Source organism: Pongo abelii, chromosome 10 (genome assembly GCF_028885655.2).
Source record: "Pongo abelii isolate AG06213 chromosome 10, NHGRI_mPonAbe1-v2.0_pri, whole genome shotgun sequence".
In the NCBI taxonomy this organism is placed as follows: domain Eukaryota; kingdom Metazoa; phylum Chordata; class Mammalia; order Primates; family Hominidae; genus Pongo; species Pongo abelii.
Genome location: NC_071995.2, coordinates 108,294,008 through 108,310,417, shown reverse-complemented (window position 1 = coordinate 108,310,417; position 16,410 = coordinate 108,294,008). Strand labels below are relative to the sequence as shown.

General features: G+C 47.1%; 1 protein-coding gene across 9 annotated transcripts in view; it reads right to left on the bottom strand.

The window, feature by feature from the left end:
• Window positions 1–16,410, bottom strand: part of UBE3B (ubiquitin protein ligase E3B) — a 59,048-nt gene that overhangs the window by 14,135 nt on the left and 28,503 nt on the right. For all 9 annotated transcript variants that reach the window (XM_002823722.6, XM_003778120.5, XM_009248224.4 and 6 more), the window contains 7 exons: window positions 14,707–14,878; window positions 12,723–12,841; window positions 11,981–12,095; window positions 11,148–11,247; window positions 5,567–5,686; window positions 1,182–1,358; window positions 955–1,065 (listed from right to left, as the gene is read on the bottom strand). In XM_002823722.6, coding sequence (XP_002823768.3) covers window positions 955–1,065; window positions 1,182–1,358; window positions 5,567–5,686; window positions 11,148–11,247; window positions 11,981–12,095; window positions 12,723–12,841; window positions 14,707–14,878 — 914 coding nt within the window. The remainder of the gene's footprint in view (window positions 1–954; window positions 1,066–1,181; window positions 1,359–5,566; window positions 5,687–11,147; window positions 11,248–11,980; window positions 12,096–12,722; window positions 12,842–14,706; window positions 14,879–16,410) is intronic.

The window sequence follows — 16,410 nt, the reverse complement described above, 5'->3', positions numbered from 1 at the left end:
GAGCCTGAGACCCAGGCAAGGTCCCTGCAGCTCTGGAGCCCGCTGCGAAGGCCACACAGACTGGCTGGGCTTGTGCTGCAGCTTTCCTTCCTCCTGGGAAGCAGGACTCTCCCCAGGAACAGGCAGTGACTTCCCACTCAAGGTGGTCCCACCTTGGCTTTCAATGGACGGGGTTTCAATGGACAGGAGCTGTGTGGGCCACGACATCACCCTGACCCCATCAGGCCACAGAGTGGAAACCCAGACTCACTTCCTCTTAGTAAGGTGAGGATGACTGCTTCGATCCACCTGGGGTGAACAGCTGCTAGAAACCGTAGGAGGCCCTCCTCACTCACCATTAATGGCAACCCAGGAATATGGCTTTTCTTATCTCCACTTTACTGATGCGAGAATGCGGCTTAAAAACTAAAGAAACTTGAAGGCACACAGTCACACGGCTGACTAGGAACAGCTGGTCCTGACCTGTTGCCATGGCTGGGAAGCACTCACTCAAACAGCACAAGATTTTAAAACTATCAAACTCCACAAAATGCTGCCCTCCTACAACGGGGACCCAGCCTCCGTGTGGCCATCTGGCTCTGCACACCACTCCTCATGCCTCAGGAAAGAAGAGGGCTGGCCTTAGGACTTGGGCCGGCCTGGGTTCAAATTCCGCCTCTACCACTTAACTAGCAATGAATCTCTGGACAGGTGACTCCTCAAAGCTTCAGGTCTCCCATCCTTAAATAGCCAGGACAGCAGCAGCCCCATCACAGGGCTGTCGATGGGATGAGATGAGATGCCACAGGCAAAGTACCTAGCACTGGTGTACAACAAACCTTGGTTCCTGCCCGTCCTCGCTTGTATCCTAGTGACAGTTTACATGGCCAAGCCTGATCACATATGTGTATATGAAGAAGCCTATGGTACCGTTAACATTTTATTTTACATTTCTCTGTTTCTTAACGTTCCTACCTCATACACAGCCTTCCCCAGCATCTTCCCCACAAACTCGAAGAGCTGCAGGTAATTCTCATGGATGTAGGATGTGGGTGAGGGGTACAGCCTCTCATCCCCACTGGTTGTCTGCAAGGCAAAAAGAGGGGGAGAGGCAGAGGTCAAGTGCCTTGCAAGGAGCAAGCCCAGCTCTTCACTTCTTGAATCTGGCTGCTGTCAGCCCTGCTGTCGCTCCCCTTAAATACCTTGAACAGATTGAGTGCTGGGTCAAACACTCTCTTGATGATCTCTTCCAAGAACTCCTTAAATACACCGTCTTGATCAATCCCTGCTTCGTCCACCCCAAGGTCATTGACAAACTTCACACGGATGACCCCCTTCATGGCGTGCTGGGAGAGCTGCCTAAGCTGCTCGTAGCCGTCCTGCCAAGAGCAGAATTACAGCCCATTAGGAAGCCCAAAGCCTTATGCACACAATTCGGGGTTCCCTCTCCTCTGTGCGAAGCTCTCCCAGCATCATTACCAAATGTGCAAATTATGAAATGTGAGTGCATGACAGGAGCCATTCTCACCTGCTTTTGAATGAGCGCTGATTAAAAGGAAAGATTCATTTGGGGATGTGACAGTATCACTCCTTGGCAAGGGGAGACTGACCTCAAGGGGACAGAGCAGTGAGATGGGGAAGTTAGACAAAATGAGTCATGACAAGCTCCTGGCCATCAGACAAAGGATGAAAGAAACCAGGACAAGATGCATTTCTCTCTCTCTCAATGCTAAGAGTATCTTTAGCTCATGGTAAAAAAAAAAAGAAAAAAGAAAAAAAATCAAACCTACAGAACACTATAAAATGAAAAGAATTACCCATCACCCCTCATCTCCCGCTGCCTTCCCAATCATGAAGCGCTGCAAGTCATGCTGAGGAATTTAGGGGACATCCTGAAGGTAATGGGACCTGCAGAAGGTTTTAGGCAAAGAGTAACAGGGCTGACTTTCTGTCAGATCTTTCTATTGGCAGCAGAGCAGGTGGATGGCAGGCACCAAGGCAGGGAGCAGAGAGTGAGGTGTGGGGTTGGTGCTGGGCCTGGACTTCTGGCTGGTGGTCAGCTTTCTTAGGACACAGAAGAACCACAACTTCAGAGTTCTCCTACTAAATCATCTGTTTAGTTTGTCTCTTGATTCTAATCTGTTGAGGGCTTCCTGGCTTCTGGTTCCATCATCTAATGCATTGCTAGTACTTGGGGTACTGAGGTTTTAATTTCAGAGCAGTGACTATAAAAACAGTGCTGAACAGCACAGGGCCCAGGGAAGAGTCTGTTGGCCCGACTTGAGAGGCCCCATCACCAGGTGGAACTGATGTCTTCAGATGCTGTGATGGAGCAAGTGACCAATCAACCCTGCTGTCCTATGAAGGCCATGCCACATTTCTCCCTTTCAGCTACAACTGTAACACTGTCACATGCTTTGCAGGTTAGACGGGCCGTCTCCGCAGCATCCACTCATCTGCCGTCTGGTCCCCTCATCACAAAGCAAATGAGCAGTATGCCAGTGTGGCGAGACCCTTGCTGCCTTCCTGCCACGCTCACTCAGTGATCCCCAAAGGACTATCCTATGGTGCCCCTGAATCTTATTCAGGGGTTAGGCTTCAAAGTTAGTGGGCAAGGGAAAATTACCTCTCAAGACCCCTAAGTCACATGTGGGAACAGGAGCGCAGTTTTGTGGAGGCAAACCTGAGAAGGACTTTTTATGTACATAAAGTTTGAGAATCATTAAGTTAGACGACAAAAGGGAAAAACAGGAAGTCACCAGGCAGCTGTAACAGCATTTAAGCCATTCTGCCTAAATTTAAGACAATTATCTTGGCACTGAGATGAGAACGGATGGAGAATTCCAACAAGTTCCTGTCTGCCTGCAGGAGTTCCTCCATCCTAATTAAAATTATGCCTCCCCAGCCTTCACACGCATTAGTAGATGCGTTTGTGGTTATGTGGATGAAATGGGATGGTACATGTGAAAGCATGTGGCACATGGCCTAGCTCAAGGAGCGTTTACTGGATTCAAATCTCAGTCTTGCTTGATGAGCTCCACACCAGCCTCTTCGTTTAAAAGTTTAGAGGGGACTGTCTCTTGTGATACATTTCCTGCCTTCTGGGAACTGGCGTGGATGTGCAAGGATTATATCCATGCCTCTTGGGAGGTGAATGTGAGTCAGCATTCCTCTTCTTCACTGCATCTCACCGTGCACACACAGTGAATACTGAGCTAGAAAAGGGATGCCTGGCTTCCAGGCCCAGCTCTGTCACTGATATCCAAGTGACCTTGACTGAAGTTCTCTGGCCTCAGTTCTGCCCTTGACAGAGACAGGGGAAAGGACTGGGTAAGAGTATGTTTGAGGATCCTTCCGGTTCTGAATGCTAGAGTTCCAGCCCAAACTCACCCTCTGGGAAGAAGAGCCTTCCTATAGGACTTTAATATCTGGAAGCCTAATAGAGAAGCATAGCCCTCAATACCAACCATAAAAAAAGGAAACAATGCCCAGGAGAGCATGAGTCTGAGATCGGCTTACTGATGCCCCCTTGTGTCCAAATCCAGCAAAGGCCCCTGGGCTCTCATATTCTAATAACCAAGCCACCAGATTACGACAACTGGGATAACAATGAACAATGCTCTCCCCTTCTCCAGTGGAAAGTAAAGAGGAAAAGGGACTTTGCCTGAAGCCTAAGACAGACATCTCTTTTGCCATCCCTGAGAGATATGCTTTAAAAAGTAGGGCCAGAGTAACTGGGATGTCAAGTGAATTTCCAATAAGCCATGATATTTGTGAAGGGAGTCGGGGGATTCTGCCACTCTCAGGAGATACTGCAATCTACACTACCCCAGACTCTTCCCATGGGTGGGTGCTGGCCACGTCTGGGTAGGCATGATGGGTAGTGGGGCTGAGGATTTCTAGAGACAAGGGAGGTGCATCTGGGTCTGCAGAGGAAAGTGCTGGAAAGGGAGTCTCTACTACACAATTGGGCTTTTTCTGAGTCAAAAGCAGAGGTTGCAAATGGGTGGCCCACAGGTTGAATCTGGTGGAAAGACAGGTGTTATCTGACTTTCTAGGCACTTTACAGAGTTCAATTAGTTCACAACATGGGAGATCTGAATTTTGGCCTTCTCTTAAAAACTCAGAGCATTATGGAGCCCACCTCATCACATGGCGGGTCTGGAGGAGCTGAGTGGCGGTGGCCTCTTCTGGGGAGGCACGTGCTTCCAACTGCTCCCCAACACTGAGGCTGGGTGTCAGTTGCCATTTATCAACTCACTCATGGGGGCTGCTTTTCTCAAGTAGAGGTACACAGACCAAGAGGGCTGTTTCAAGAACAGGAGGGCGCAGAAGTGGAGATTATTTCTATATGTCTAGCATGCAAACAGAATGCTCCTGTAATGAGACCCACTCAGCCAGCTTTACTCCTTCACATGGCCTGCAGGGCCCAGTGGGCCCTTCAATTCCTTATGCCTACCTTGAAGAACGTCAGAAACATCCACTGTTCAGCACACACTGCCTTTCTAGCAGCTCTCGGCATTGATCACCAGTGGCCAGGGGCACTCAAACAAGCTCTCCAGTAAGGAGTGACACAAACAAGGTACGATGCACCGCGGGAGAAAATGAAGACACGTGAGGAGGAACAGCTGCTGCCGGGAGCCATCTGCTGGTGGGGGTGGCTAACTGGCCACATGCTTCAGGGGATCCCGTGACTGTCCTACACTGCAGGACAGGCTCATGAGGAACTGCGGCTGGAGTGTGATTAAAAGGTCTGAAGTGCAAACACGGCAAATAAATGAAGTCAAGCCTCTCCAGGGAATGGGGACTGTGGCTCAGTCACCAATTCTATCACTGGCAGGATGAGCGTGTATGGGTAGGCTGGGCACTATACAAGCCCAGTGGAGGCTGTGGCATGGATAACACAGACATCGTAGGTAGTTAAGTTTATGACAACCATGTTCCAGCAGATTGGAGTCAGGGTCTTGTGCCAACAAAACCAATGTATTATGACAATTTTCTGACATATGAGGACTGGGTACCTATCTCTAATTTACATGGAGTCACCGTATAGTGGTAGTCCCAGACAACGGGTTTAGCTCAGGTGGGTCACTTCAGTGGTATCTTGTAAGTTTCTGTCTACAAAGAACTTCTGGCTCTGTGATAAATGTGTTTCTCTACATAACTCAGTAAATGTAACACCTCCACTCCACTTACACTACAATCACAGTTGAGAGTCTGAGCAAAGTGCCTGCTGGGACAAATGGAGTTTGCACAGACCTGAGAGTGTTAGTGCAGCCGCTGTGACTGGCAGCTCCTGTCCTCAATTCAAAGGGACATGAAGAGGTGGATGCTCTAGCCCAGGATACTCTAGCTCTCATGGGGTAAAGGAAGACACTGCTAGGTCTCCAGCAATGAGGACATGTTTAACCAAGCAGCTGTTCAAGAGCAGTCAACAGGACAAATGACCCCTTTCCTGCTCCCAGAGCCTTGATTTCAGATCAACGAGTAACAGGAACAGTTCAAAAGCCAGAGACCATCCACTAAAGAGCTTCCATGTTGCAGGGCCCACTTCCTCGTGGTAGGATTCCATAGGCTTCACACTCACCTCCAGCATCCTGGACCGGCGGATGGTGATGTGAGTGACGTGCGGGGAGGCAGAGCTGGTTTCCACCAGCCCCAGTTTCTCCTTCTCCTTGGTAACCATGGTTCGAAACAGGAGAACTCTCTAAAATGAACAAAGGCGGGACCAGAAAACAGGGTCAGCAAACTGATGATTCCATAAAAACACCCTGCAAAAATGACTGAAACTGAAGTTAGATGAGATGCAAGCAGAATGGGATGCCTTAACATGTGCTACCGGTTAGAAGTGTCTTGCGAGAACAGAAGCATTCCCTGGAACACTTGTGGGAATTAGAAATATTGTTGAATACACGTCAAGCAAAAAATGATCCGGAAAGAGTGGTCTGGCTGCAGCTACGGTCCAGCTAGGAATGGCCCACTAGAAAATCCTCCTCAAGGCTGGGCGTGGTGGCTCACGCCCATAATCCCAGCACTCTGGGAGGCCCAGGTGGGCGGATTACCTGAGGTCAGGAGTTCAAAACCAGCCTGGCCAACATGGTGAAACCTTGTCTCTACTAAATACAAAATACAAAAATTAGCTGGGTGTGGTGGCGTGCACCTGTAATCCTAAGCTACTTGGGAGGCTGAGGCAGGAGAATCACTTGAACCCAGGAGGCAGAGGTTACAGTGAGCCAAGATCGCGCCATTGCACTCCAGCCTGGGGAACAGAGCGAGACTCTGTCTCAAACAAAAAAAAAAAAGAAAAAAGAAAATCCTCCTCATTCAGCCAATAATCCACTATAAAAACTTGGTGGCAGAACAAGTTACAGAGGCTTCTTTATCTAGCTGTGCCTGCTTTAAGGGAAATCAATATTATGAATCCTAAGAACAAAAATAATTCAAAGATAACTTTTCCTACTGTCAGAAAATTTAAAAATGACCCTACAGTATAAAGCTCCCTGACCTTTCAACCTGCCTCCTCTGTGCCTTCAAGCCCACCACAGTCCCACCAGTAATATTTCTCAATTACTGCTTGAAAAGAACCCTCTCTCCTTATTCTTAAGATTCTGCTAAACCTATTTAGAAAGAGCATGACTCTTTGCCCCATCCTGGGCTCAAGAATCAGCACCCTAATACCATTTAAATCAAGTCAGCTGAATGATACATAAATCCAACCACAGCTTTTTTTTTAAAAATGGGAATCTCCCCCAAAGTCAAGAACTTAATTAAATACAAATAACAAGTAACAGCCGGGCGCAGTGGCTCACGCCTGTAATCCCAGCACTTTAGGAGGCCGAGGCAGGCGGATCACCTGAGGTCGGGAGTTCGAGACCAGCCTGACCAACAGGGAGAAACCCCAACTCTACTAAAAATACAAAATTAGCTGGGCGTGGTGGCACATGCCTGTAATCCCAGCTACTCAGGAGGCTGAGGCAGGAGAATTGCTTGAACCTGGGAGGCGCAGGTTGTGGTGAGCCAAGATCGCACCATCACACTGCAGCCTGGGCAACGAGAGCGAAACTCTGTCTCAAAAACAAAAAAAAGAAAGAACAGTAATAATAGTAACAACAACAGGAAATACTATATACCAGTGGGTGCTAGTACATTTTCATTTAATTATTATGTTAACTCTATTAGGCAAATATGATGGTAACAAAAAAAGCAATGACCAACAGCCGCTTAAGAAAAAAGGGGATGGGCTGAGCACGGTGGCTCACGCCTGTAATCCCAGCACTTTGGGAGGCCAAGGCAGGCGGATCATGAGGTCAGGAGAACGAGACCATCCTGGCTAACACGGTGAAACCCTGTCTCCACTAAAAATACAAAAAATTAGCTGGGCGTGGTGGCGAGTGCCTGTAGTCCCAGCTACTCAGGAGGCTGAGGCAGGAGAATGGCGTGAACCCGGGAGGTGGAGCTTGCAGTGAGCTGAGATCGCGCCACTGCACTCCAGCCTGGGCGACAGAGCAAGACTCTGTCTTAAAAAAAAAAAAAAAAAAAAAAAGAAGAAAGGGGATGGTACTGAGTGGAGGAACTACTGTTCAGTGAAGCATCTCGCTGAGGCTGGTTGACAGATCTAGACCTGACAGGACTGACGTGCTCTGAGTAGAACCAAAAGCCCTGAGAGGTTCCAGGGCCATGCAGAAGAGAGGGGACAGACTGGGGACACAGGGAGGGAGGCTGGTGATAGGAATGAAGGGTGCTCCTACCTCTCCCCTCCATGGCAGGGGAACTGTAGGACTTTTGAGAACAGGTGTTCGTCATGTGGAGTCGTGTAGTTTGTGACACAGCTACTTCCTATGACCCCAAATCTTTGGCATGACCACCTGAAGGGGTGCTGTTTGGTGATACACAGGCGGAAGGCGAGTTACATCTGGGTCAATCCAGTATGGGGTGGAGATAGCAGAAGACACAGAAACAGAACTAAAGAGACAGAAGCGACCACAGAAAGCCTGGATGGGGCTCTGGATTTCTATGGGGCATGGAAGAAGGTCTGAGGCAAGCTTATCCAGGCTGCAAGGGCTGGGCAACCTCAGCGACTGCAGTGGACAGCTGGGTACGGATCATTCTCCCCATTCTACAGATGAAGACCTTACTAACCCAAGGCTACACAGTTGGTGGGCAGGGGGATGGAATGAAATCCAAGGCCCACACACAGCCCCCATACTACACAGCCTCTGCCCACCCCACACCTCTTAGGCCTTCTGGGTAAAAACAAAAGGCAGAGAGGACTTAAGGGCCAGCCAGGGGATGAGTCACACATAAATAGGTAAAAGCGATATAAAAGGGTGCAGAAAATGAAGTGCTGTGCACGTGAGCCAGGCAGAGCTGAGGCTTTAACAAATGTTAAGGAAAACAAGAAAGGCATTATAGTGAAATCGAGAACAAGGGAGAGGTTCAACATTTAGGGCAGATGGTATAAGAGTAACAGAGCAGAGAGAGCCTATTACCCTCCTGTGGGCTCCAGCAAGAATATTTCAACGGCAGAGGGCAGCACACATGCCATTAAGGGGAGCTTGAAGCTTGAGATGGGCGGAGGGGCAACAAGACAGCTCATCTGCTCTGAAAACACCAAGCCTTAGATACTCCCCCAGGACCTGCAATCACGAAGCAGGAAGGGACAGGAGATGAGGAGGGCCCCATTTTCCTGAGGGAGGAAATTTTATGAACTAAGGACAAACAACCTTGATGACATATTTAAGCAAAATTCTCAAAAGAAAAAAAAAATGTGGGGATTACTATATACCCTGGACTTAAAAGTCATTCTAATTTATCTCAGCGGTTCCCAAACTTTCTTATTCACAGCACCTCTATCACTGCAGTAACTTTTTTCATGGTACTCCTAGGCCAAAAGAAATCCCTAGCAGTCCCGTTTACTAGGTAGTTAGGTCCCAAATATTTATGTCCTAAGACCTCAGTTGCTGTATTTTACAAATGCACATACTTTGAAATATAAAATATTTTTAGTTCGTTCTTACAAGCCAGCTTTGCAAACATCATTAAAAAGAATGTAGTGCAATCTCATGTTGAAACCACGAACTACTCTGAACTAGTAGTTCATGTGGTGTCTCACTGTGTTCCCCTCAGAAATCTAAAATATTGTGCAGCACCTCCAGTGGCCACAGCACACGTGAACCACAGAGGAACAGAGCGGAGGGTCTAGACTATGTGTTATGGGAATGCAATGGTCAGAGGCTGATTTCACAGACATGCAGGTCCAGGAGGAGGGGCTGCATTTTAAACCAGACACCACCAAACCAGATGAGGCCTAGGAGATGAAGGCTGGAGCCTATTTCAAACAAAGACGAGGTGGAGAGGCTAAGGATACTACGCTTGGAAAACACAAGCCCCAGATACAAATGGGAGCTGCCAACAGATCACAGAAGATAAAAGAAGCCACTTTTAGGGGTTGTTCAAGGACCAAAGGGTAGAAGTTACAGAGAAGCACAGTTCATGATGAGGAAGAATGTTCTATCTTTTGGAAAAGTAAAGCCACAGACGGCCTGTTTTGCAAAGCTGTGCATTTCCTATTGGAAGCAAGGTCAGGGACATCATAGCAGGGGCTCCCTCAAGGAGGGCACATTTGATTAAGTAATTGCCATAAGGCCCTTCACTTCTGAGAGTTTGCCAAGTGCAGTTAAGAATTTAAACAGCCACATTGTTTGCACATCACTGCTTGAGGGGAAAGAATAGCAACCATAAGTATTAAAGTCAAGGACAGAACAGTATCAGACAGCAGTGAGGATGAAATACCTCTGAAAAATGAGATTTAATTTACAAAAATATGATTTATGCTCTTTTCTAAAAATATGTCTACTTCATTAAAAAAAGAAAAAGAAAATAGAACAGGAGAAAAATAAAGGACACAACCTAGACTCCTAGAAGCCTCTTCTAAGAGGAGCTGAGTGTCCCCTTAGCATCGGACATTTCCAGAGTGCCTGACACTCACCAGGGATGTGAGCCATGCTTGCTACCCTCATTTCCTGGATGCTCCTGCCACAGCCCAATCCTCCCCAAGTCTCTCTCATTCCCCGGGTGTGCGGCACTCTCCTAGTTTCCCTCCTTCCCTCCTCGTGCTGGCCCTCTGTGGGACGGGTCCTGCAGGGCTCTGCCTCAGTGCCCCGGACTTCTCAATGCCCCGGACTTCTCACTCCGTCTGACTCCCCGATCACCTCACCCAGGCTATGGGGGGAGTCAGGAGACTTGGGTGCTGTCTGATTCCCTGACTACCTCTCTCAGTCCATGGGGGCAGTCAGGAGATTTGGGTGCTCTCCGCACACAGGCTCCTCCCTCCTGAATGCCAGACCCCCTGTCCAATGGCTTCCAGGAGCCAGAGACATCTCACATCCTACCTGCTCGATGCTGAACTCGCCACCATGTCCCAGTCCTGCTCTTCCACTTCAGGAAAACACTCCCCAAGCACCCAAGCCAGACACCTGAGCATCACCTGAATTCTTCCTTTCTTTCCCCTCGGGATGTGACCATTCTCCGAGGCCTCCTTAAAAATCTCTTGACTTGCTCATCTTTTGACTCCCAGGGCCCACCCTAGTGCAGGACAGCTTGCTTTAACACCCCCGCCTCTAGCCAGCCCTCCACACTGCAGCCAGGATGACCTTCCTGAAGTATGGCTCTGACCAGGTGCCTCCTAAGCTTCCAGCCCTCCGGTGGCTTTGCAGAAAGCCCTTGCTCTCAGCCTTGGTTTCTAAGGCTGTCTTGCTCTAGTTCCTACTACCCTCCTTGGCTTCCTCTTGACCCCATCCTTTCTATTCTCTCCAGCCACACTGCACATTTGGCTCTCCAAAAGCACCTCATCCTCTCTAACTCAGCCTTTCAACACTGTCTACTTTTGCCTGTGGGACCCTTTCCTGTCCCCTTTCCCTCCCTCCAGCCAGTCAGGTCTCCGCACCTGGGCTGCCACTCCACCAGAATCGCCAGTTCACACTGTCTTCTCCAGCTCTGTACCCCAGCACATGGTGTAACCCCACCAGAGTAATAGCAACCACTGTTTCCTTGTGCTGAATGAATGATCCCACTTAGTCACCTCCAATTGCCGTAGCAAGGATGGAAAGGCAGGAACCACGTGGGGGAACAGAAAGACACATTGGGGCCCAGCTCTGAGTGCAACTCACGTTTTTGTGAGGGATGACATGTGGGATGTACTGCAGGATCAACTGTGCCCGTTTTCTGTCCCTGTCGAGTTCTTGGAAGAGCACACTAGGTTTGAGATCCCTTGAGAAGAAAGACATGGGTTTGGGAGAATTAAAAGAAGGAAACCACCCTCTAGTGTGAGGCTGGGAAATGACACCATGTGGGCCACATGCAGCCTGCTGTCTGATGGGAACATGACCATACTCATTCATACATGTATAGCCTGTGGCAGCTTTTGTGCTACAAGAGCAGAGTTGAGTAGCTACAACAGAGACTGTCTGATCCACAAAGCCTAAAGTCATCTGGCTCTTTAAAGAAAAAGTTTGCCAGTCCCTGCTCTAGTGCCACAGCTTCAGCAGTTGCCATAAAGCTTGAACTCATTGATAAAAACGAAGATACATGCCTATGTTCAGTTGTGATAGGAGGATTTCCCCCACCCCATTACTCTCCAAAAAACCTAAAAGCAGTTTTTACTCTAGTAATTCTGGTAATAAAAACTGCCTTTTAACTCTCATGCTCTGTTGCTCAGCTCAGCTAAAAGACCTCTTCCTAGTCTGGATGAGAAATGTATGCTAAATATAATCTGGCTCTGTCGCCATTAATTAACTCTAATCATATTTGGTGTAAACATCTCTTAACAGAAGCGTCCTGACAGGTGCTTCACAGGGACAGCAGCTCTCTTTACACAAATGAACAGACAAAATGAAGCAGAGGGAAAAAGTCCTCTCTGCCCTAGAACATGAGAGCTGAGTGCTCGGGCAGCGTGCCGGAGCAGGCTGGCTTCCATGGAGCCCTCCTCACCCCTGGAGCTCACTTTCGCAGCCAGTGGTCCTCGGGGGTGAAGCGCCGCCGGCAGTCCCGCTCATACAGCACCATCAGCCACCCGTGGACAGACTGGAACAGCTCCAAGGTCTCGCCCTTGGCGTTCTCTGTGGGACAAACAAACAGGAAAGTCAGAGGAGGAGTCACAGTCAGAGAGCAGGGGGAGGACAGCTCTTGTCTTCTGCAGTTGTCATCAAGTCCTTGATCTCCCTCGCTCTGAATTACATGTGGAATCAACGGAATTAAAAGGCACCCTGGGTACGTGCTAAGTGTCTGCAGGGCCTGAGTACCTCTCAGACAAAATCACTCATGCTGCCTCCCACTAGTTTGTCATCCGAAGGGCCTTTTTAATGTAAGGAACTTTGTCCTGAACAATTGGAGACACTTCGGGAGGTGGACTCTCATCTCAAGTGTGCACTGGCATGTTTTATCTTCATGGAAATCAAATGGAAGAATCAACAGGAGATTCAGGGCAAAATTAATCATCATTAATAATCCTCGACACATACATGCAAATCCTAAAGGGAGCCTGGGAGAGCAAGACTTCTATAACCGCACCACTATCTTAAGAAGTCACAGAGAGTAAAGAAAGAAAATTTCCAATTATGGGAATAAATATGCACATTTTATTAACTTGGAGAGACAATAAAGCTAAGAATCAGTTGATGCTATAGACTCTTCGGCCTCCCTGGGTGCAGCATCAACCAAACAACAGCAGACACCTTTTCTCTTACCTACAATTCCATCCCAGATCATCTTAAATACAAAGCAATTCAGGAAAGAGGAGATGGTGACCAGCTCTTCCAGTTTGAATGAAATCTGTTCTTCATAAACTTCAATGTCATCAAGGATTCTAAATCAGAGAGAAAATGACCCAGAATTCCACACTGAAAAAAGGTGAAGAGAAAAAAAATCTGTACTGTTTAATAGACAATAAACAAGGTTGAGAAATAAGCTTTATTTTGTAGAGATACTTACTGTAAAATCTACAGATAAAATGATATGATATCATCAGGGGTAGGGGGAAAGGGGAGGGAGAGCCTTAGGACAAATACCTACTGCATGTAGAGCTTAAAACCTAGATGATGGAGTGATAGGTGCAGCAAACCACCACAGCACATGTATACCTATGTTAACAAACCTGCACTTTCAGCACATGTATCCCAGAACTTAAAGTAAAATAAAATAAAAATAAAATGAAAAAAAAATGATATGATGTCTAGGATTTGCTTCAAAATAATGTGGGAGAGAAAAGCAGGTGGGCATTTGGATGAAGCAAAACTAGCTATGAGTTGGTACTGTTGAAGCCGGTAACAGGCACATGAGGGTTCATTATATTATCCCTTCTACTTTCTATTAATTTGAAATTGACCATAGTAAAAAGTTAAAAACTACAATTAAGAAAAAATCTGTACTCTGTATTTTTCTTATTCATAAGGATCTGACTGTGACACTTTCTTAATTCACACCTCAATTCACGCCTTCCTTATTCACGTCTGCATATCAAGGAACGCTGACCGAGAGTCGATGTTTACTGAGGAAAGCTGTAGAATCTTATTCGATATCTAAGACACATACTAGTGACATACTAGTGACACTTAGTAGGTACTTAGTAAGCATTTGTGAGTAAATGAATAAATGTTTGAAAGAACATATGAATAAATGAGCCATTTAAGACACAGCTCTATCTGAACATTTCCTAACACTGCTCCATACACTAGAATAAGATTCACTCTTGGCTTACCCCCATCCAGTGATTAAGGATGTCTTCACCAGCAGCTAGACCCCTGCTCTTGCCTCCAACTGCTCAGTGAGTTCTTCCATGATCCTCACCCAATCTGCCACCTACATGTCCCTGATCCTCTCCCGCTAATGTCTTCCAGCCTGAACATTACTGCCTGAGGTCCATTGTATCTTATCAACCTTTTGGGAAAAGGTGGAATGAAAAGAATACCAAACACACAAGATGCATAAGCTTAAAAACCAAAGGTACTAAATGGGACTAATGTTTGTTAATTTCCCACTCTGTGCCAGGCACTGCACTAAGTATTTGACGCTGTTTTTTTCACTTACCCTCTATTGAACTGGTAATATTCTCTTCATTCTAATAAGGAAATAGAGACTCAAAGAGGTTAAGAAACTTGCTCAGGGTCAGCTTGATAATAATAAGAGCCAACAAGTATTGAACTCATCCTGTGTGCCAGGGACTGTGACAAGCACTTTGCAATAATTATGTCTTTTAATCCCTACCATGTGCCTAAAAGGTACGTGCTATCGTTATGCCCATTTACAGATGAGTCAACTGAGTCTCAGAGAGGTTGAATCCATGATCCCTTGCCCAGGGTGTCTCAAGATCTGCTCAGCAAGGATCTGCACCCTGGCTCTGACTTTGGAATTTTCCAGGAATCTAGTTAGCACAGTGAATAAATGGCTGAGCCATGATCTAAACCCATCTCCAGGAGACCCCAAGCCACAGCCAGTGGTATTGATCAGCTTCCTTGAAAGGATGGGAACTTTTAACTCCCAGGCCCCACCCTAACAACTGCTGAACATTTACTGTACACTGCTCACCTGGTAAATGGCTAGCTCTTACAATGCCCTGCCACACAGGTCCAAATGTTTGCAGTAATCACATTAGCAATTACTTCCTTACTGACACTGTATTTTGGTCTCTCCATATTCTAGGAAAGGAATTCAGTCCCACAGCAGTCAACCTACGTGATGAGGTGCCGCGAACAGTCACAGAACAGCATCAGCATGGCCAGGAGTTGCTTGGACTCTTCAGTGTCATTGTTCAGGCATTCCAAGAAGAGCTTTAACCCTCCGTGGGGCCCGAGCTCACAGATAAATGCCCACAGTTTGGGCAGCAGGTCATCAAGGTAAGTGAGACCTGGAAAAAAGACAGAGAAACCCAAGCTCCACCTAGTCTGTTATTTCTCCTATCCAGTGGGAAAACAAAACACTTAAACCTATCCATGAACATTTAATGTGCGTGAAAAGAAGGTGGGATTATGGAGAAAAGCATTATCACCACGAGAGTAACAATGATAAGAGCCAGTCATCAGTGGGTGCTGACTATGTGCCAGGCACCATTCTAAGCACTCCATATGTATTGTTTGCTTTCCACTTTCTGAAGCCCAGTGTTATCCCCATCTTATACAGAAGGAAACTGAAGCACAGAGAGGTTAAATAATTGGCCCCAAATCACACAGCCTGTATGTCAGAGCCAGGAATAGAACTCAGGTCTAACTTAGCATTTATGCTTTAAATCAGGGATCAGCAATTTGTTTCAGGAAACAGCCAAAGAGTAAATATTTTTAGGCACTGTGGGCCAGAAGGTCTCTGCTGTTAAATTAAATCTAGCCAAGTCTGAGCAAAAAACAATTCATCCATCAGGCAGCCCTCAGAACCAGAAGAGGTTCAGACAGCTCCAGTCCGCATTCTGGGCAGGCAACATTTAGGGGCAAAACTGAAGTGAGGTAGAGACAGCTTGACTGGTTACACCTCGGCTTTGCCTTATTTGAACATGGTCTGATCAGACGGCCACCTGTGATTGACTGAAGCTAGGCTGCTGTGATTGGCAGCTATTTGTTACAAAAATACTGAATAGTCCTAAGTTAGACTTCTAGTCAATTTACATACTAAGTTAGGCTGCAGTTCCTTACTTAAGGACTCAAAATACGGAGGCATCCTCAGGCCAAATTTAGTCTAACAATGTTAAAACTACTCAGTGCTACCACTACAGCACAAAAGCGGCCACAGACAATGTGTAAAGAAACAGATTTGGCAGCCCGGTGCTGTGGCTCACGCCTATAATCCCAGCACTCTGGGAGGCTGAGGCAGGTGGATCATCTGAGGTCAGGAGTTTGAGACCAGCCTGGCCAACACGATGAAACCCTGTCTCTACTGAAAAATACAAAAATCAGCTGGGCGTGGTGGCCAGCGCCTGTAATCCCAGCTACTCGGGAGGCTGAGGCAGGAGAATCGCTTGAACCTGGGAGGTGGAGGTTGCAGTGAGCCGAGATTGCACCACTGCACTCTAGCCTGGGCGACAAGAGCGAAACTCCGTCTCCACAAAAAAGAAAAAAAAAAAAGAATGAAACAGATTTGGCTCTGTTCTAGTAAAAACTTATTGAACAAAACAAGTAGTGGGCTGGATTTGGCCCCCACACGGTAGTCTGCTGACCCTTGCCTTATACCATCTTGCAGGCTCGCCACCTTTGGCAAAGCTTCCCCCCATTTACCTCTATTATTCTATTATGTTAAAAGTGGAAATGCAGTCAATGACTGTGGTAGGATGCTCTGAAATATATAAAAATGGAACCCTGAGGAAGCAAAAGGGGACACAGAGGACATTCTAAGTTTGTTTCCTGATGGTTACAAGGCCTCAGACACACAGGCCACATCACTGGTATAGTTTAC